Here is a 21,965-nt window from a genome sequence, read left to right on the forward strand (position 1 = left end):
TGCAGACACAACTAGGAAAACTCCCAGTCAGATGAGAATAAGTGCAAAGTCAGTGAGACATGCCGAGATCAGAAAGGCCACATCAGAAGTAGCCTTTGAAAGCGGAGCCCTGTGTGCCTCTACGCTGAGGTTCCTAACACAAAAACCTATGTGGTTACACTGAGGAGGGGAGGAGGAAATGAATTTGAGAGGAGGGGTACTGCTTACAGAGTGAAAACATATTGTTTTTACTGCCCACTCACCAGCACTACAGTGGCTTTGCTCAGCTGACTGGCTGCTAATGGTTGACCTGAGCCCTGAACCAGACAGATGGTTTGCTATGGTCCTCCAGCTGCAATGAGTGGTTGTGAAAACATAACTACACCTGTAGAAACATAGATTTCAGTAATCTTTACATCTGTGGCAGCTGCTATCACTAAGAGGAAGGTCCAAGAATACCCCTCTGATCTTAGGTTAAAGCTGAGGTAGGTGGTTTAGCTGCTGATGTCCCAAAAATAGCAGAAACAAGACTTTCTAGGGAATTATGCCTCACAAATCTGCTATAGTTTAAGGTAAAAGGGATCAGCCTGCTTCGTTTAGGCCAGTTTTGTACCTTGATGGATTAAGTATTTCATTTCTATTAGATTTGTCATTTATATGTACAAATATCTTCCTATTAACATTCTGGGATCAACACTGAAGCAATAGGAAAACAAAACAGCAGGACAACGATGTGTTTTTCTTACAGCGCCACCCACAGGCCCTAATATTCTACTCATGATTTAATTAGAACAAAATAGCTTCTTTAGAGGACATATTCATAATTTCACTTTCCTCTGTTTCCACATAAAATACCCAGCTGAGATATTGTTGGGTGTATGGGATCATGTTGTGAATTAATAAACTACTGTGAGCTTTTGTAACCTTTAAAAACTCCTTTATAACATTGCCATTATGCATTTATGTGAAAGCCACAACAGAGGCAAATCCGAGATGTTTATATGCTTCCTTAACATATGACATACAGAATTTTCCGTACTTTTTAAGTCCAGTAGAGCTAAGATCTTTGAAAACCCCAATCTATCAACAAGTCTGATAAACAATGTTCTTATCAAAGACTATCGTCAGCAGAGGGAAAATCTTTTCCTTTTGCTCTCATTCCAGCCAAGCTGTCCTACTTTAAAACTGGGGATATTGGGAGATGTTAGCATTAAAGGTCCTTGCAGAGCACGGACACCAAGTTGCATCAGGGCAGAAAAATGTTCTGCTCAGCGACCATAGGGCTGTAATTACAGAGAAGCAGTGCTGAGCTTTGCAGGATACACGTCAAGACCAGAGAGATGGACCAGGACAACCGAGGAGGGAAGAGAGCAAATGCATTATTTATAAGAAAATGAATGAAACAAATCTTAAAAAATACATAGACAGTGAAAAGGCCAAAAACTCCCTCTGAGATAAAGACAGGATTCCCTTCCTGGTCACTGGATTGAGGGAATGGGGAATTTTTAATCTGTTCACATATTGTAGGTGTCTTTGGGAATGTTTATATTCAATCTGTCATATGAACACATTTAAGAGTTTTACATCAAATTCAATGAGTGGGCAAATGTGGCATGACTGACCCCTTGTGGAGCATCAGCATAACTTTTACAGTAATTAGTTGAACATGAGCTTCTCAGGGAAAGGCCTTTCATTAGAACAAATCCTCTGCCTGGAGAATGGAAAAGAAACGTCACAATCATTTCAAAGTTCAATTTCTTTTTTTTATTATTTGTACATTCACCACTGATAGGCGTACTCAAAGAAATAAAAAACAAAACAAAAACAAATATTTATACTAAAATGATAAAATAACGATTAAAAAAACAATATTAAAACCATTGGTGAGGAAACTCATAATGCAATCTCCCCTCTTGGGCCTGTACTGACACTACAGGGTAAGAGTAGTGGAGGCAGGAAGGAAAGAAGGGGGGAAAAATTCAATGAGGACATAAACATAATTTGTGTCTGATGTGTGATTCTGTCCCATGGAGAATCAAACTGTCTCTAAAACAGAGAAAGAAAAACACTGCATTGCCTTAGTAGTTATTACACGCTTAGTGAAAATACCCCAGAGCTGCCTCATTTAAAGACACGATTTTGAATAATCTTATAGGTCTGTACAAAATGCCAAACACATCGATTCCAATATTTTCTGATTTCTCCAAGCCTCTGCACAGAGGACCAAGTTTCTTTTCTGGCACAACTGGCAGGAGTAGCCTTGTACTACATGCAGCAACAAAAGGATTCCTCACCAAACTGCAGTGTTTACAACAGAGGCGTCAAATGATTGCAAATCATAATTGGCATCTACACTTTGGAGCAGATGGGAAATGTTGGGGTAAAGAATCAAAATAGTCCACGGTGCCTAACTGCATGACAGTCCGGATGAAAACCAAAGGCGAGGGGGAGATAAAAAGAGCCAAATGTAAAAAGAAAAATATATCAAACTTCGACAGGAGCGAGACGTACAGCACTCTGAGCAACAACACTGCAAAAATCATGGTCCCCTCAAGCATGACTGCGTCGGTGTAGATGTTTAAAAAAAAAAGTGAATATTTGAGAGATGGAAACGACATCAGTTGGTCCTCTGTTGGGTCTCAGTTGTAACAAAGTACATGTAGTGAAAGGCAAATGGACGAGGGTGGTCTCCAGGACAGTCCATCAGCGCTTCTTTTCTCTTGGGTCGCTGCGGCTGCGTGAACGTCGGCCTGAGCCCATCCCGCTGCCCCCTGGTCTACGGTAGCCATCCCTGCGTTTGTCGTTCTCCCTCTCCCTTTCCCTCTCCCTGTCCCTGTCTCGCACTCTGTCCCTGTTTCTGTCTCTTTCTCTACCTCGGTCTCTGTCCCTCTCTTTGTCTCGGTCCTTGTCGCCCTCACTCTGGTCTCCTGTTGTGGGACCTGTAGCTTTCATCCTCTCCTTACGCTCCTCCTCCCTTTGTTTCTCCTCCTCCTCTTCTAGCTCTTTCCTTCGTTTCTCACGCTCCTTCATCCGTTCTGCTCTGGCAGCATCCCGCTGAAGAGACTAAACAAGGACAGGTACTTGAATTAAGATATCCAAATCAAGGTGTCAAGTTTTTGCCACACACAGTGCAAACAGATTTGTGTCTCACCTGTTCATCTGTAAGTGGAAGCCAGTAAATGCAAGGAGCTGCTTTAGTTTTGCGAAACAAGTCATCAAGCAGCTTTGCAGGGGGGTCCTCAGCTGTTTTACCAGAGAAAACAGAATATTTAACAAAAAGATCTGCTTTCTAACATACAGTAAACACTGAATCTCCATGTCTTACTCTTTTTCTCCTTGCTCTTTGCCCTCTCCTTTCGCCGTCTCTCTCTGGAGCGCGACCTTCGAGGACCTCCCTCCTTTTCTTCTCCGGATTTCCCAAATTCTTTGACCTTGTCACGATCCCACTCCCTCTCTGCTCGGGCCCGCTCTCTACGCTCCATCTCGCGCTCGCGTTCGGCCCGCTGGTCTCGCTCAGGGAGAAGAGAGGGCAGGGCTGATGTTCGCCCACGCCCAGAGACAGGCAGCTGTTCATCTCCTCCAGGTCTGTTGGCTGCACCCAAGCCTTTGTGAAAGTCCAACTACGAAGAACGGATATATTATTGTGGATAGATGGTTAGGCATTGTAGGTGTAACAAAAGAAACAGACTGGGAAAGTCTTACCTCATCTTGTTGGCAGAAGTCAACGCTAAGGACTTTTGGGTTGCTCTGAGGCCATTTAACTCCATGAAGAGCTGCTCGTGTAGCAACTGCTTCCTCTATACTCGAGTACTACACACAAAATGAAAGAAAGTGCCCCATGAGGGAACCTGCTAAGCAATCCAGTTGACTTTTAGTCCCGGAAATAATAAATATCTGTAATAACTTACAGTGACGTAGCAATGGGATTTGATTTTATCGATCCAGAAGCCTTCCTCCACCAAAGTGCCGCTTCTGCTGAGGAGTTCCTTCAGCTGCCCGAGTGTGAATGGCCTCACCTGAAAAATGTTTATAGTTTTAGTGTAAGGGAGGGGAGGGGGTAAATGTCATGATGGGAACTGGGTTTTAATAATAGTTTTATCCATTTAACTACCATTCAGGCTTAGTAAACTGAATGTAAATAGCAACAACCTTTAAATTGGTACTGCTGAATTATGTAGGTATTCATGAAGTCTGCAACAGGTAACCTTCCCATTACCGCATTACAGTGTTAGTATGACATGTGATAACGACTGCTTAATTTCAACATCATATGACAGCTCCACGCTGTTAAGTCACGTTGCAATTCCAAAACTTCCTCGCATCACATAGTTTTACATAAATGACTAAAATGCTGTGATAAAATAGAAAAACACTGAGGACAGAAAAAAGTAAAACTTTGAAAACATCCTGATGAAACGGTTTCATTTACGTTCTCGCCTTAACACCGAAGCAGAAGTGCTTCGGCTGCTCCACACTGCATCGAGTGTGTCCCTCTTCACCTCCCTGGTAGAGTTTAAAAAACTAAGATATTTGTGTGTGATTTTCAGCTGGTTGACGACAGTCTGTTCGCGGCGCTGGGCCGAAGTGTTAACTTGTGTGTATGCACACGTGTCTGTGTGTGGTTGCATCAGAGCGAAACGCCAAAAGTGCTACACAGAGAGCAGCTATGACCTGCTGCTATGTAAATCAGATAACATTAAACTGTTTTGTTTTTAATAAAAGAAGTTACAGTCTGTGCAAATTTCTGTATTATAACAATGACGTTTAATGCCAGTAAGGATTGTTCTCTCACCAGGTTGCAGACATGAACAATATTCGAAACTTTCCCTCGAGGTGGTGATGGCTGCCGGGCTGCACGAACAGGGTCATCAATTGTGATGGAAACTCCCATTTTCTGCTGGCTGATGGAGCGACGGATGAGGGTGTCGCTTGGTGTCACTAGAACAAAGAATAGTAACTCAATACTTTATACTCATGACTCTCATATTTTCTACATATTTATTCTGTTGAATTAGTAAAAAAAAAATAACTTGATTGTATCATTCCACCATTTTTCATATTATTATCTTTCCTCAAGTTTTAGGCTTTATTCTGTTGTTACAGGATCAGTACTGAGACCTTTGGACGGTTTTGGTATCATGTCACTTCATCATAAAAACTTGTAAAAGGTGCGTTTATGTCAAGTCAGTGTTTATGTAACACGTCAGGATTTTTTTGTTTGTTTGTTAGGTGCATACAAGCCATGTTTTAGAAGATAAATTACCAGTGTTGATTTCTACATCATGGCTGGTATGTGTTGGGGACTGGGTTTCCAGCTCTCCAGGGACGAATGTATCCATCTTCTCTTCATGGGACTCTAGTCTTGTTTGGTCATCTCTAATATCCTCTTCCTCCAACTCCTCACACCTGCTCCTCTTTGCCTCTTTCTGTCCATTTTCTTGGCTTTCTGTATGCACCACCTTGGGACATATCAAAACACAACATTAACTGAGAAAAGCCTTAGGTCTGCCACTTCAAAGTGTAAAGACTAGCTCCTCATCGATAACTTCAAAGGAGTATGAGCTGCAAACTAACCTGTGTGACTGTGCGTCGGATCTGAAGGTCCTGGTCAATGTGCTCCTGATCTTCGTTCTCTGCATCAGAGAGGGCAGTTTCCTCAGGATGTAGGTCTACTACTGCCTCTTGGCCTAAACACGGCTTGATGTCAGGAATCAGAGACTGTAGGCAAAAAAACAAAAGAAAGAACACACAGGATTGTTTTGCTTAATTAGTAGTCAAACTCCAGCATTCACTGCTGTACTAGTAACTTCAACAGAGGGTAATGCCTGGTAATCCACATGTTTACATCTCCACTGCAAAGGTTCAGAAAATGTATTCTATAGCCATGTGTTAGAGCGACGGTCGGACCTGCTTTAGCTGTTACTGTCCCTCGGCTTCTCCAATCTCGTTTCCGTTTCTCTAACTTTTCCCTAAGTTATTTGTCTGTGCCCTACATTTATTCCTTTCTAGAACACTGGCCATTTCTAGCCTTCACTGTAGTTTAAGTTGAAGTCTCCTTGAATGTTGACTTCAGCAAATATGCTCAGTAGAGCCTGAACCTCGTTGTCCATTTTCGAACAATCAAAATCTGGAGTTAAATTTGCTCAAGTATAATAAACATGTTTGCAGCTGCATGCCAGCTTATACATGGAAGTGCCTAATGCTGCAAGTTTGTCCCACCAACCAGAGTTCTTCAGTACACAGCCCCAACCCTCAGGAATTCTGGGGAATCTGAAAAGTCCAAACCCTCTAGTAGTTGCTTGCTTGAGGGAAGGTATGGGTTTTGTTTTTTACCAGGGTAATGGTGGAAATCCACCAAGATTTTTTTAAATCCTCGGGAAAGTAGTTTCTGCAGTTGAAAAGGGGCTTACATGTCGTACATCGTAGTTTGCTGCCGTTACCTTCAGTGAATCAGTGGTGATGCTGATTGAAGGTTTCTTGGCAGTGACAGCTGTGCTGGAGCCCCATCTCCTTTTGCGACTGGCCACAGCACCAGATTCCTGTTCAACCTCTGCACCACCAGGTCCCGGTGACAATTTACTGCCTGGAAAATCATTAAAAGGTACAATATAAATATAGGCGACATAACTAACACAATATGAAATGAAAAATACTTTATTTCTATATAGATTATGGTCAGATCATTTAATCCACTTATGATGCAGCCATTGAAAATGTTTAAGTTGTAACTCGTATTAGTAACAATTGCTGGCAAAGAGGTAGAATTCGAGGGGTAAACTCACTGCTAAGAGAGATCCTACGTGCTGGGAAGGCCTTTGCTGTCTGAAACACAAGGAAATAAAAACAACCCAACATACATGGGAAAGATGAGAAGGCCGGCACCAGAAGTAGGGATAATAAAAAATTATTAATAAATAATAAAGGTCAGGTTGGTGGAACAGTAGAACAACAACTAGAAAGGGAAAAAGCAAGGACTAAAAAAGAATTACAGAAACTACTGTGCAAGGTCTCGTTTTAAATTCATGTCTACTGAATTTAATGTCTTGATTCAACACTTAATACTTTTCATGTTCAGATTCTTGAAAATAACTTGATTTTCAAGATCAAACTGCTACTGCAGCATCTTAAATCAAGGACTTAGTGAAATGAATACAGTTTAAACTTAAACCCTAGCATATTCTTTCTAATATTTTGCGTGGATCACAGGATATCTCCATAGAACTACTAGCCAACTAAGTTTATAGGTACTAAAAACACTTTATATTTGGATAAAACTGCAAGAATCAACAATCAGAAAACCTTTAAACTGTTGCTTCTCCCACAAAGACTTCAATAAAAATAAGATCACTACAAAACAGAACATTGAGAAAAATCTACTTATTCCCTGATACCCCTGACACCTGATCCTTACTGGTTTGGATATGGCCCAATCACGACTGCATGTACTGTATCTAGGCAACAAGGGTCCAATCAGTGGTGGCTGAGGTGTTTGGATGGAAATTGGAAAGTTTGACAGACAGGAAGCTTCAATTGTTCTCCTGGGTAGGGGCCTTTAAATGTTTTTGCCAAAGGCATTTCATCCTCGCGTCTTGGCATGAATCTTTTTTCTGGAGGAAAAGGTCTCAGGCTCATAAGAGAGAAACGATGGGAGTCCAATTAAATGGAAACCAGATGATGCATGCCGTCGGTGTGTACACCAATCCAGAATCTTGATGTTCGTGTTTGGTTGCAAGAAAGACAGTCACAAAGAAGGAGAAATCCGGCAATGGCTGATGTACAAAGTCCTTCTTTAGATTAAATAAAAAAGCTTATCCACAGAGGAAATGTCCTTTCAGTCATGCTCTAGTTCATAGTCCAGTGTCCATATGACCAAAAACACTGAAAACACAAGTCTTTAACTTGACTTGATGGGAACACACCTCCTTGTTTGTGCCTCGAAGTTTATAAAGGCAAAAAGCCATAACAGTTTAAATCAGACAAGATGTGGCCAATAATGACAGGCCAACCTCTTCTTTAAATGTTGTGGTCCAATTAATAGCCCTTTCTGGATATATCCATGAACACGTGCCAGCCTTTGTTGCCAGGGGTGTTCCTCTGCAGCTTGGGGGTTTATCTGTGGTCAACTGTGGATTCTTGGGGGAAGTGGAACAGATGCAGGTGTAGCAGTAGAAGTGGCAGAGGTAGTATGCAGGTACCGATAGGGGCAATGGAAGAGGCAAGAGTACCTTTATTACAAAGCAATCATTCAGGTTTAAATATCAGCGACAGTGAAAAAATGCCTTTGCTGTTGCCTATGGCAGTATCAGCAAATGCTTTATTAACAGCCAGATGAAAAACATAATTTCCTACAGACATTCTACCATTTGGAAAAAGTGCTTATTGAACTGTCTCTAATAAAAAAAATCAGATAAAAGGACAAAAATACAACCTAATATTTATAAATGCATCCTGTAGCACCCACAGGATGATTAAAAATAGGACTATCCACAAAAACTATTCAAAGCTTAATCTGGTCCATCTATTAATGTCCCAGTTATCAACAGTTTTCAGAAATCAAGATGATTTGTGATTCCTCAGGTGACTTACCTCCTCACTGGTCTCTGACAGCTTCTCAGAATCTGCCATGGCAGTGTCCTTCACTTGCCTGTACAGTGATCATAACATTAGTATATGTAGGCGAGATGTGTCCATCTATAGACTTGTATTACTCACTATACTTTTCCCCACCTTGCATGTGTATGGAGTTTGTTTTTTTAAATTTCATTTCAAAACAGTAGAAAAAGAAATAGAAAATTAAATTAAAACAGACCTAAAGTTAAAGTGTCATTTAGATACTTTAACCAACAGCTCTGGCTGTTTTCTACTTAAGAGTCTACAACGTGTTACAGTACTTCTTTTTCATTGTCGTCGTCCACACTCTTCATTATTAGACAATAATATCTGACTGTAAGCAAGGGTGGGATCAGCCAGTGGCAACTTTGCATATTCCATTTTCAGTCTGGTCTTGGAGCAGAGGTCAGCTCAGATCCCTGCTGTTACTGCCGCTAGGAGCTGGGACTGATGCTGGGAGGGGGGGAGGGGGGGCAGCGACAGCACCTACTGCTCATTGAAAAGAGTGAATGATGTGTTCTTTCATGTCAGTTTCCAAAATTCTCCGATAACACCAAAAAAAGTTGCTAGTCTCTATTTTGAAACAGAGTTGCTAGAGGGGTCTGAAAACTTGCTAAATATAACACCAAAGTCGCCAAGTTGGCAACACTGCCTTAGCTGAGCTCTGACGTATGCATCAGTGTAAAACACATATGAAAACTGTGCTTAATTTTTATTTAAGTTGAGCATTTCTCAACCCCAGAGCTGCAAGAAGACACTACCAATGTGTTTCAAAATTCAACAGGTTACCCCTAATGCAGGTAGCCCCTGTGTGATACTAAAGCAAGTGCTCTGTGAATGTGTCACACACAGCTGACTGCAATCAAAGGCATTAATTGAATGCAGAGCCTCTACAGCAGCTCTATTCAATTCGGTCCCACAAGGGCTGCAGTCCTGCAGGTTTTCAAAGTTTTCCTGCTCCGACACACCTCAATCAAATTAAATAGATCCAACAGAAGTTGTTCTCAATGACACATTAATTTGAGTCAGGTGTGTTGGAGCAGGGTCACATTTAAAACCTGCAGGATAGCGACCCTGAGGCCGGACTATGGACACCCCTAGTGTAAATACTGAACCCTGCACTTCACCCACAATATGCTCCTCACTGTTATCAGTATTCCTTGTGGGACCGAATTGAGTAGGCCTGCTCAACCTAAAAAATGAGTGCCCACTTTACATTGTTACGTCATCCTCATGAACGAACACATCAACTCCTTCTCACTAAAATTAAGTTCAGAGTACAGAGATTGTTCTTGGTTAAAACAATACATACAGACTGTACTGTTGCTAAAATTTTCACATTTCCTCCTCCCATTTTCTTCCCTAAATAAATATAGCTGCAGTCATTGCATAGAGCTTTTTTAAGTTACTTAAAGGGTGATTTTGTCAGATGATGCTGTGTTGCTTATAAAATTACAATTTTATTAGAGCAAAAACAGAAAGTCAGACCTTTGTTTGTCTTTTTCTTCCTCTCCCTGGTTGTCCTTCCTCTTCCTATGTGGATCATCACTGGTTGCGGCTTTAGTAAAAAGTTTCTGAACATTTAAAAGAGCAGATAAGTACAGTTCAAAACCAACTTAAAATTGTCCAAATAGTGTGGAGCATCAAATGTTAGCCGTATCTTATATGTATTTTTTTTTTGTATGAAAGATGTTTCCATCATGCAAGAGCCAAGTCGTCTATATGAAGGAAAGACCCTGAACTGTTCTACGAAGCATCATTTATACACACAAATCAAGAAAATCACATCATTTGACCCCATTTAAAGGACAGCAGGTGAGAACAGCTCTGATAAAAGAATTATATCTTCTCTAGTATCGTCACAGTGAAGATATTCTGACAGTGCAAAAACACATTGCGCGGGTTCAAAAACAGAATTTGGAGGTTTTTACAATTTTACCAACTTTAATTTAAGACTATAATTTCATACCCGTTTCATACTGCTCCTAGAATAAAATTTGACAATATTACCAGTAGAAATATAAATAACGTTTTTACTATTAAAATTAAAGCTAAATGTACCAAGTTACACCAATCAGCCACAAATAAACCACTGATAAGCAAACTGAGTAACACTGGTCACTTTGCTGCTATGCAACATTCTGATAAATACCTTAATTGTTATTTTATTAAATAAAATTATATTTGAGGCTAAATTTAAAATCAAACTCAACGAAAATATATAAAAATAAAAAAAAAGTAAAAATAAATAAATAATACACACTATTCAGACACACGCACACAACAGGAAATTTCAACATACTGCATTCTGCGTGGTGGTGTAGCTTAATATTGTACTTACTGAATTTAAAGTAGCGATTTCAAAGGCAAAACTTGTATCCTCGTATTAACATGGATGTTTCTCTGATTTTTGCCCAGTACCTAAACATTTTTGTAACAATAAAACCATGAAGCAGCACCGACTCCCAGCGGGACAGCAGTTTTACCCAAAAAGCCTGAGCAATGAGTCTGAGGTGTTCGCCTGATCTCCTAATTCTACATATAACTGATGGGGTCTGGCATCAGAGGAGGACCCCATCATGGTGAAGTAATTCCAAAACACAAAGTAAATCACAGGATCTACATCTAACATCCTGATCCTAACTCCACTAGGACACAATCAGATGTTTGTGGCCCATGCCCAAATTGTTAGGATATTCTTTTGTGGAATGTGATGGTACGTGGTCATAAAGTTATGGCTGATTGGTGCATCCATGTGATTTTTTTATTCAGAGCACGTCTCAAATAATATCATTTGGGCGTAAGAATTGGCATCATTAAATTTTTTTCCATGAGTCTACAAATGATTTTTTATTCAGTTTATTTGAGTAACCAATCTAAATTAAAAAGAAATGTTTAAAAAGGCAAGTTTTCACATATAAAACTATCTAAAAGACATTAAAATCTAACATTTTAAAGGCTGCTTGATTAAACCTTAGTCAGCCTTGTAAACAACTCAAATTTATCTGTAAAATATTTTGCCAACAGTGAAATCTATGCAATTGATATGTTTTAGTAAGAAAAGCTACTGACCTTAGAGTGAGTGTCTCCATCAGCATTTCTCCTCTCAAGAGACTGTTTGCACTGGGAAGCTTTAGGGCTCTCCTTTAAACCCTCAGCCTGAGCCTCTGTTGTCTCCATGTGCACCGGTGACAAATCCCTGTTACGTTTTTCCTCCTTAATGATAAGAGGACACAAAGAAATGCAACATTTCAAGCACTGAATCAAGAATATGCAATGCCTGTGTTAATTCTAAGCAATTCAGATTAAATTTATAAAGCAGATATCAGTCCTTTTCAGAAAATAATCTGAGGGAAGGAACACTTCTTATGGATATAAGTGTCAGAATATCAATCGCTTAGAAACTGTATGTCTTGATTTACACCTGCATACCGAAAACCATTATTTATCTCTTTAAAAGAATGTAGCACCTGCAGTGACACACCCTCTGTGAGCGATAGTTGGATAATGAAGTATTATTTAGACGTATAGAAACAAGGCACACATTAGATCTATAGACTGCATGTAAATTCTGATTTTTTTAAGCTAATGAATATACCAGTATGAATAATAGTATGGATCATTTAATAAAAGCCATTTACTCTCATTGTTTGATATTATTTTATTTTTTATGTTATTTTACTATTATCTTTGTTTTACTTGTTTTAAACACATTATTTCAGCTGTTTTATTCAGATTTTATTATTTTGTTGTATAAACTCTTAAATATACTTTAATACAAGCTGCTCCTATTTATTTGATTTGGGTGAGTTATATGCTTTGATATGTGGAGAATTATCTTTAATTTTGTTTTGTTGTTGATATTTAGTTGTTATTGATGTTGTATAAAGCACTTTGTGCTGCTCTTTTGTATGAGAAGTGCTATATAAATCAAATTTTGATCAATTGATTAAATGATAATGTCCTGTGGAGCAAATTTCACAGTCAAGTGACGCTCATTCAATTAACTATGTGATTAATAATTCATTAATAACAACATTAGGTCAAAACATTACTCATTCATTATGATCACTTAAGTGCCAGGAGAATGACTCTTAAATTTATAGTTTATTTAAGTTGATTAGTACAGCTTTAAAAACATGTTTCCATCTGTGTGTAGGTCAGTAAAGGAAGAAAAATCTAATGTAGATGTTGGACTTACCTTTCTACCTCTAGAGGAGGAATAGCTTTTATCTTGAGATGATGTGGATGACCCAGATGATTGAGAAGATGAGGACCCAGAGTCTGATTCTGATGAAGAGGAGTCATGGGATGATGATCTTCGTCTTGCTCCTTTTTCTTCCTTCTTTACATCTCTTCCCCTCCGCTCTGCAGCATCCACAGGCCGTGAAGAACTCTTGCTGTCATCCACCTCTTTTGCTCTTTTGATGGTCTCCTTGACAAAGCCTTCAGTCTTTGCTGGGACTGTTGGTTCTTTCTCAAACCTTTTGACTCCTTTGGGATCCTGGTCCAGTGCAATTTTATTAGCGTTCTTCTTCTCAGACAGGGTCCCTGCAGTCCCTACTGACACAGCAGCCTCCTGTTTTGACAGATTCTGTGGATCTTCTCGCTCAGTGGAGGATCGGTTTCCTTCTAGCTGTTCCCCAACACTGGTGGGTGATGTGACAGGTGAGGCCCGAGGGTGGGGGCTATCAGAGAATGTACGGGGCCGCTTAATAACCAAGGGAGTGGATGAGGATGTGGGCTGAACTGGGGAGGCCCTTAAGAACCGGAACTTCTTAAATGATGATGAGTGTGGTGACAGAGGTGTTGCATCAGACTCTGCGCCATGGGCTGCACTCTGGGACACTGGAGCATGGACATCTTCCTGCTCTCCTGCCTCTGTCGATGAGTTTCTAGCTGGTCCTGTAGAGAGGGGGGGAGGAGTGGGCAGGGGAGTGAGACCAACCTCACGGCCATGTTTGGATGGAGAGAGGTAACTCTCCCTCTCCTTTTCAGCCATCCTAAACCTCTCTTTCTCCTCTACCAATGCCCTCTCCTGCTCCTCCTTCTCATTTTGCATGGCTTTTTCTTTCTCCAATCTTTCCTGTTCAACCGCTTTCTCCTTCTCCTTTCTTTCCTTCTCCAGTGCTCTTTCCTTTTTCAGTTTCTCCTGCTCCAGAGCTTTTTCCTTCTCTAGTTCTTTCCTCTCCTTCTCAGCTCGTTCTTTCTCCACCCTCTCCCGTTCCAGAGCTGACTCCCTCTCCGCCTTCTCTTTTTCCTCCCTTTCTTGCCTATCCTTCTCTATTCGCTCTTGCTCCAGAGCTTGCTCTCTTTCAATTCTCTCTTTTTCTCTCCTCTCTAGCTCCAACCTCTCTTGTTTTAGAGCCTTTTCTTTTGCAATTCTCTCTAGCTCTGCAGCTTTCTCACGCTTTAGTCTCTCTTCCTCCAAAGCTTTCTCCCTTTCTATTCTCTCAAGCTCCAGGGCTTTCTCCTTCTCAATCCTTTCCTTTTCCAGCCTCTCCTTTTCCAGAGCTTTTTCTCTCTCAATTCTTTCCTTTTCCAGCCTCTCTTTTTCTAGAGCCTTTTCTTTCTCAATCCTTTCCTTTTCCAGCCTCTCTTTTTCTAGAGCCTTTTCTTTCTCAATCCTTTCCTTTTCCAGCCTCTCTTTTTCCAGAGCCTTTTCTCTCTCAATTCTTTCCTTTTCCAGCCTCTCTTTTTCTAGAGCCTTTTCTTTCTCAATTCTTTCCTTTTCTAGCCTCTCTTTTTCTACAGCCTTTTCTCTCTCAATTCTTTCCTTTTCCAGCCTCTCTTTTTCTAGAGTTTTTTCTCTCTCAATTCTTTCCTTTTCCTTTCTCTCAGCCTCCAGAGCTCTCTCCCTCTCCAGCCTCTCTTGCTCTAGAGCCCTCTGTCTCTCCAAAGCTTTGGCTCTTTCTAGCTCCTTCGCCCTTTCCAATGCCTCCTTTTCCTGCTTTTCCCTCTCCTCTCTTTCTATCTGCAAGCGTTCCTGTTCCAAGGCTCTCTTTCTTTCCAGCTCCTTCTGCCTTTCAAGCTCCATGGCCCTCTCACGCTCCTCCCTCTCTCGAGCCAAAGCTTGTTCCCTCTCCTGTCTCTCTTTTTCTAGAGCAAGTTCTCTTTCCTGCTGTAATGCCTTTTCTCTTTCCTCTCTTTCTAAGGCCTGCTGTTGCTCAAATCTCTCTCTCTCCAGCGCTTTCTCCCTTTCCTCTCGCTCCAGTGCAATGGCTCTTTCCCGTTCTTCCTCAGCTGCTCGTTCTTGCTCTAATTTTCTCAACTTTTCTTGTCTTTCAAGCTCAAGTGACTTTTCTCTTTCCATCGCAGACTCTCTCTCTCTGTCCCTCTCCTCTACTACAGTGGCCTTGAGCACACTCACAGGTACTTGGATATGGACCGAATGTGCTCCTGCGACACCCTGGTGGGCGCCTGTAATCTTGGAAAATGGTACATGCCCTGCAGTGTTGGCTGTGTGAGTGATGGCAGATACCAGACCCTCTGGAGGTCCTCTGCCAGGGAACGATGTAGCTGAAGGTGAACCGCTGTCCTGCCTATTGCCTTCTCTTTCGATGCCATGCCAACCTGCTCCAGAAAAAGCACCCTCTGACTCCATTGTAAGTGCCAGAAGGGTCAGCGGGCCAGGCTTGCGCTCGTTAGGCTCACTCCTCTGTGGCTCTGGGCTGCTACTGCGGCTGCCGCTGCTGGAGGAACCAGAGCTGGAGGTACTGGGTGAATGTCTAGCTGGGGCCACATCAGGACTAGGTGGGCTCTGTTTAGGGGTGTCAGGTAAGGGGAATGATAACTCTGGAGGTGGGGAGGGAGGAGGTGTTGGCTGGCGGAGTTGAGGAGACAAGAGGGAAGGGATGTGTTGCTGCTGGGGTTGACGAGAAGCACCAGATCTCTCCCTTGCTGTGGGCACTCTGGCTGGCTCTCTGAAGTTTCTCCTTCGAGCGCTGCTGTCCCAGTCATCATCATCACCATCCTCCTCTCCACCCTCGCTATCATCATCATCGCTGTCGCCTGCTACTTCGCTGGATGCAGAACGTCGCTCTTGCCTTTGCTCACCACCAGGAACCCGCATGGCCACAGAGCCGGAGGCTACGTCTACCTCTTGACCTTGCCCTGCATTAACTGAACCAAACAATCCCTCTCCATCAGAAGGGCCAGGTGGCTTGTGCTGGCCAGCTAACACAGGTGTGACATCCTGATCAGGGAAAAAAAAAAAGTTAAACTTTTGTGAGAGCATTGTGACATTTTTCTTACGTGTAAATTTGTTGTCACATATCTTAACAGCTAAAGAAAAAAATTAAAATAAAAATACAAATAAAAAGGTTGTATAATATAATTTGTGGAAGAAAACAGTGCTGCTAACCTGGGTAGGAGGAGGGCACGATGTCCTGTTGTTAACTTCTGCATGGTCCTCTTGTTCTGTTGAAAAACGAAACAAAACAGAAATAAAAATATTTGCATATTCACACACTGAACTGAAATGCAATACACTTTCTTAACCCAAGAATGGAAATTATACACTGCCCATTCAAAAAAAGAAGTCGTCACTCAGATTTAACTATGTTACCTTTAAAAGGTAAGAGCCTACCCATTGGATAATTATGGGCAATGATATTTCAGCCATCAGCAACTTATTTAACCCCAACTTTTGCAGTTGGACTACCATCTCATTTCTTAACCAACTGTATCAAAAGCAAGGTTATAATAGTTTCAGATTTTTATTAGTTTTAGTTTTTATTTCGTTTTGACTTTTTGTTTTCAAATTGAGTTAGTTTTAATGAGTTTTTAGAGCAAATTTTCTAGTTTTTATTGGTTTTCATTTTTTTTTATGCTAAGTTTTAGTTTTTATTAGTTTTAATGTTAGTTTTAGTTTGTTGTTTATTTTTTCTAAATTAGGGTATTTGTCAGGTGCAAAATTCAAAATAATCAGAATAAGCATTGTATAATAAAAACTCAAAAAGATACCATTTTTAAAAACTGTATTAGTAAGAAACATGAACAGCCATTGACAAATCAAATACAACGGGCCAAAAGGCCCAAATAAAAAAATGTGTGCAAAGCTGCTTCTGAGAATGTGTGCTAGGTAAAAATCAACATAACCAACATACTAAAGACACACATCAACATAACATGAATCCATTTAAGAGACAGTTCACAGTCCTTGGCAGCCAGGAGTTTAAAGAAGCTCAATCTAACTAATCATGAACAACCTCAAAAACAAATCACTGCAGCTGATTAACAGTACAGGACCTCACGTTAAACTGGGCATGATAAAGTGAATGCAGTATATTTTAGACACCGAGAGTACACGTGTCTGGTAGAGCACAGAGCCAGCAGCTGGTTCAGATGCTGATATATCAGCTGGATGCTGATGTGCTTTTCTTTTCTATGCTAATGTAAATAACCTGCTGTCCAACACTGTAAACAAAAACAAATTTAAGCCTCTCAAATTCAGCTTTTCAAGATTTTGTGCGTGACTGTGTGTGTGTGTGTGTGTGCAACTGACAGTGTGTCTGTGACTCATGTTCCTTCCCCATGCTGCTTGGCCTGGCTGAAGCTTATCTTTCCGGGGAGGGGGGCAGAGAGGCTACCTGGTCCAGGTACTCCTGGTTAACCTTCTTGTGCAGCTTTTCAAATGGACTTTCAGATTTGTGGTTTTCCTTTCCACATATTGTACCACCTGCTTCTTCTACAAGGCACTTTAGTCTTTGGCATGGTCATAATGAAAGAAATCCCAAATAGGACTCTCCTCGCTTTCTCCTAACTTTCTCCATAGCATCACGCTAGCCGGCACGGGCGGACACGCTGTTGACACGTGACGTCACGGACCTTCAGGTGACGTACGACGCAGACACCTGGCGTAAATCCGGCAAAGCGAAGTAAATAGATGTCATATCAACCCCGAGGGCTTATGTGTGAAATAAATTTACAAAAAAAATAAAACAAAAGACACTTTTGCTTTTATTTTAGTTAGTTTTAGTTCGTTTTGTAAAAGCACAATACAGTTTCACTTAGTTTTTTTTTTTTTTTTTTAACTCTCGTTTTTATTTTTATTTCAGTTAACAAGAATGTTTTTTTTAATTTTAGTTTTCATTTTTGTGTTAGTTTTCTTTAACTATAATAACCTTGTTTAGAAGACATATTCTTTGTTTGTGGAAAAGATGTTAATGTTTCAAAAGGGTCAAATTATTGGCATGCATGAGAAAAAGAAAACACCTAAAGAGATTGCAGAAATTATTAAAATTGGGTTAAGAACTGCCTGACGCATTAAAAAGCGTAATGTTAGTGGGAAACCATCATCTTCAAGGAAGATACAAAACAACAGTGGAACTAAGGGCCATGTTTAATAGTGAAAGTAAGAACATTTCACCGGCACAATGTGAAGAGAACTCGAGGGATCGGAACTAAACAGCTGTGTAGCCATAAGAAAACCGCTAATCACTGAGTTTCATCTGGGGAAAAAGGGTTTGAAATGCTAGGGCACATAAAGATTGGACACTGGAGCAATGGAAGAAGATTATGTGATCTGATGAATCCAGATTTACCCTGTCCCAGAGTGATAGGTACATCAGGGTAAGAAGAGAGGAGGATGAAGTGATGCACTCATCATGCCAAGCACAAGCCAGTGGGGGCAGTCTATGACCTGGGATTGCCTGCTCTCGGTCAGCTCTAGGTCCAGCAACATTATGTGTCTAAAGAATGAGGTCAGCTAACCACCTCAATATACTGAATTACCAGGTTATTCCATCAGTGGATTTTTTTTTCTTCCCTGCTTGCACAGGTATATTCCAATATGATAATGCCAGGATTCATTGGGCTCATACTGTGAAAGAGTGGTTCAGGGAGCATAGGAAATCCTTATCACACATGGACTTACCACCACAGAGTTTGGAACTGACCATAAAATAAAATATTAAAGTGTGTCTTTTTTTGGACAGGCAGTGCATTATTACAGTACTTTATTAAAGCGGAAAATTAAGTAAATAAAAGATAAAATAGATTAAAAACTAGCAGCATAAATCTATGAAAGTTGCTCTATAGCAGTGCAAAAAGTTTGGCTGAAACCTTTAGGAACATCATGAACGCACTGATGTATTTGTATCCTGAGCAGTGAGAGACCCTTACAGCACTTACCATTTGTTTCATATGCTTCACGAGCCTCTCTCTCCAAACGCTGCCTCAGGAGCTCTTGTTGCTTGGCCAGATATTGCTTGATAAAACTGTTCTGGCTCATTTCTTCACCAATCTAAAGACAGAGTGAAAAGAATGTGCAAGCTACTAAAGCAAACTATTTGCAGATATTTACAAGAACAGTGATCATTCATATGATTCATTCACCATAATAAAGAGATTGTTACTTAAGAGGCTTCAGCCTTTGAATGAATGGAAAAAAATTCAAAGACTCTTACCTGAGAGTTTGGCTGCAGTCCAACATGAGCAGTGGAAGTTCTCTGCAAATTCTCCAGCATGAGAGCCTGTTATTGAGACCAGAGGCTTTATTAATGCAGTATAAACAGCAGGGGGATCTTCTTCCATAGACAATGTGGTTACAACATTTTATTCACTCAGAACTTTTTATATATGTCAACAATTACTCATATCCTTTACAGTGTTCTGAGTTTGTGACTGCATGCCATCAACATAAGGCCATGTTGCTCAATGACAACTATTACTGAGCAACACTGCCTCTTCTCTTTTAATAATGTGAGATTTATTGAGTTTTGACATGTAAATGCTTACAATGGAAAGCAGCCTGAAAGCCAAAAGAAGATATGCAACAAATATTCTTGGTCAGAGATAAACCAGCAAGATCGGGGGAATGATGGTCAATCCAACCATAATAGTAAAGAAAACTCTTAAATTGTGGTGGAAAAACAACACAGGTTGGTGATTGAGCTTTCTTAAATTTAGCATATTATAGAAATTAAATACTTTTCTTCTTTTTTTTTTTAAATCGAAATGTAACACGAACATTTAACACGAAATGTCATGCAGTAAATCTACTGGGACATTGGTACTGGAAAATAAAACAATTTAGATGTACAATTTAAAATTGATAGGACAAATGTTACCTATCTGTGCAATCAATTTATAAGTGTCTAGGACAGTCATTGACAACGTTGCTTATCAATAAAATACTGATGCTAATTCAATTAGCATCTGACATAGTGCAATTCAGGGGGGCTAATCTGTGTTAAAATGTTAAAAGGATAGCCAAACGTCCATGGGGGAGAAGGTTAAATATTTGTTAAAATGTAAACAAACTTGCTCACACTTGACCCATGATAGCTCCCGTACCAAGGCGACCATTTGTAAATCTGTCTAAATGTGTCAGTTCAGAAAAAAAATGCGTAAAAGAGCATTAACACAAAGAATTAGCTTTTACAACAACAATACAAAAAGTAAAACGTGCATATCAATAATCACGTAGCAAAACTCATGCACACCAACTGTGTTCATATCGTTAAGGGCAACATACTGTACATATACATATACTGCAAGCCTATCGCTAAGGCCACCGCTCAACTCACTGCGTTAGCCAGGTAAGCTAACAGGCTAACAAGACAACATCAAACAAACACAGTTTACGATAAGCTATGAAGTTGGGTGAACTTCTGTTCTTTCTGTGAGTTAGACAGCTCTGCACGGCCAAAACAGCGCTCAATCGCGACACAAAACAAACAGGCATTTTTCAGCAGAATGTCAATCTCGAAAACTCTTGTACTACGATCGCCAGAAACCGTCAGTTGTCGGCCCTCGAGAGCGAGCATCAACCAGTCTCATCGTTAACGCTATCTCGCGGCAACTGTGTTGTCCCTTTTCTACCGCAAATCTTACCCCTTTGAGTCTTTTAATGAGAGCATTCTTCTGTCCGCTTTTCGATAGTCCCCTCTCCTCAAGAGCTGCTTTTAAATCCGCCACTCGAAGGGACTGGAGCGGTCTCCCGTCCAGCGTAACGTCTTCGAGGTCCGCCATTTTCCGTTCCTCTAGTCGGTTCCCAGCTAGAGCGACGCCTTCCACCATCCAGCGTCATCAACGACGACTTCCGCTACACCCAACATCAAAATCCTTACATTTACTATGCGTAAAATTAATATTCAGTTAATTTTAATATATTATATGTACATTGCTTACAAAACAACTGTTTATCGGATAAACTCTATCGGTTAATAGAAACTTTGCGCAAAGTTAGCGCAAACTTGACTTCCTGCACAATAAAGCTAATTGACTGCGACTGCTTCCTGTATATGTATGTTAGCTAGACTAGCATTACTAATGCTAAGCAACATCCCGCTCAAGCATCGCTTAGTTTTTATTTTATTTTTACTGGCCCTTGTAAAATCAAGTTGTTAAGCTAGTCATTAAGAAATGTTGGCATTAAAGATAGATTGGCTTTCTTGTTTCAACTACACGTAAACCATACAGAGACAAGAGGATTCTCTTGGACACTTGTATTGTTAACGAGCAGCAGAGGAACAACAAACTTTTTTGTTTGTTTTGTTTGTTTTATTTTTTTTAGGGCGAAACAAACTTTCTATAGATGTCGTGGTTCAGTCAAGTCAGTCAAGGCTCAGATCAACCGCAGCCCACTGACAGCCAAAGATTTTTAGCCACAAACATCCTTGGTAATCCGACAGGGGGATCAGCCACCCAGGCAGGAACCCACGGTGGGGCTGGTCTCTTCACACCGAGTCCATCCGACTTTCCATCTGCTCCTCGTGGTACAGCCAGCCCTCTCAGTCTTGAAAACCTGTCCTGTGCATCTCCGAGTGCAGGTCAAGTTAGAGAGCCGGAGCCCATTTCCTACGTAACCCTCCAGGAGCAGCGGTGTATCCTGAGCTGGTTTCAGGGCTGGACAGCAATTCAGAGGGAGCGATTCTTGCAGGACCTTTTGGGCAAAGCTGTGCCAGGCAAAGTGTGCACCCTTCTAGACTCACTCAGTACACTTCAGGTACTTTCTGTACTGCCACGTAGACACGTATAGAGGATAGTTTTTTATCCTGTAAAGATTAACCGATGCATTCTATATTGTTGTTATCTGACAGGTCAAAGACAGGTTACCCAACATCTTCGAATGCCAGCTACGCCTGTGGACCCAGTGGTTTGAGTCATGGGGAGAAGATGACCGGAATCATTTTCTGCACATGCTGGAGGAACGGGACCCGGAATTTGTTGCCCACTTCTACAGGAGTGTGGCTGGCACCGCAGGAATAGACTGAACAATGTTTACATTTCAATCAAGCGATCAAGGTGGCATGTGGTAGAGAATGCATATTCTATTATTGGAGAACTGTGTTTAAATTGTGATAAAAACAAATTTTCACTCAGTATAAGCTTTTTTGTTTGTTTTTCGTACAAAGATTTTTACAGTTTCT

The 21,965-nt window shown here is 40.8% G+C and overlaps 2 protein-coding genes across 2 annotated transcripts; one reads left to right on the top strand and one right to left on the bottom strand.

Annotated features, from left to right (window-relative positions):
• Nucleotides 1–1,724: 1,724 nt before the first annotated feature.
• acin1a (apoptotic chromatin condensation inducer 1a) lies at nucleotides 1,725–20,597 on the bottom strand. Its single transcript, XM_041992073.1, has 18 exons — nucleotides 20,428–20,597; nucleotides 18,999–19,064; nucleotides 18,724–18,835; nucleotides 15,953–16,008; nucleotides 12,791–15,784; nucleotides 11,662–11,805; nucleotides 10,078–10,163; nucleotides 8,566–8,623; nucleotides 6,762–6,801; nucleotides 6,420–6,562; nucleotides 5,554–5,697; nucleotides 5,243–5,438; nucleotides 4,772–4,917; nucleotides 3,888–3,995; nucleotides 3,682–3,789; nucleotides 3,305–3,599; nucleotides 3,131–3,222; nucleotides 1,725–3,042 (listed from the first exon to the last, which is right to left on the bottom strand). The coding sequence occupies exons 1-18, from the start codon at nucleotides 20,563–20,565 to the stop codon at nucleotides 2,683–2,685; spliced, it is 5,286 nt and encodes a 1,761-aa protein (XP_041848007.1). The 5' UTR covers nucleotides 20,566–20,597; the 3' UTR covers nucleotides 1,725–2,682.
• Nucleotides 20,598–20,663: 66 nt separating this feature from the next.
• On the top strand, nucleotides 20,664–21,923 carry c8h14orf119 (chromosome 8 C14orf119 homolog). The gene is made up of 2 exons (XM_041992086.1): nucleotides 20,664–21,541; nucleotides 21,636–21,923. Exons 1-2 carry the CDS (start codon nucleotides 21,131–21,133, stop codon nucleotides 21,807–21,809), a joined length of 585 nt encoding a protein of 194 aa, XP_041848020.1. The 5' UTR covers nucleotides 20,664–21,130; the 3' UTR covers nucleotides 21,810–21,923.
• The last annotated feature ends 42 nt before the right edge of the window (nucleotides 21,924–21,965 follow it).

Source organism: Melanotaenia boesemani, chromosome 8, assembly GCF_017639745.1.
Source record: "Melanotaenia boesemani isolate fMelBoe1 chromosome 8, fMelBoe1.pri, whole genome shotgun sequence".
Taxonomy (NCBI): Eukaryota; Metazoa; Chordata; class Actinopteri; order Atheriniformes; family Melanotaeniidae; genus Melanotaenia; species Melanotaenia boesemani.

What these genes read in the sequence shown, in the direction of transcription:
- acin1a (XM_041992073.1), bottom strand. Translation starts at nt 20,565, where the DNA reads ATGGCGGACCTCGAAGACGTTACGCTGGACGGGAGACCGCTCCAGTCC. An exon ending in AATCCCATTGCTACGTCACT is followed by an intron (nt 3,790 to 3,887) that starts GTAAGTTATTAC and finishes TTTTGTGTGTAG; the next exon opens with TACTCGAGTATAGAGGAAGC. An exon ending in AAAGAGCAAGGAGAAAAAGA is followed by an intron (nt 3,223 to 3,304) that starts GTAAGACATGGA and finishes CTGGTAAAACAG; the next exon opens with CTGAGGACCCCCCTGCAAAG.
- c8h14orf119 (XM_041992086.1), top strand. Translation starts at nt 21,131, where the DNA reads ATGTCGTGGTTCAGTCAAGTCAGTCAAGGCTCAGATCAACCGCAGCCC. An exon ending in ACTCACTCAGTACACTTCAG is followed by an intron (nt 21,542 to 21,635) that starts GTACTTTCTGTA and finishes GTTATCTGACAG; the next exon opens with GTCAAAGACAGGTTACCCAA.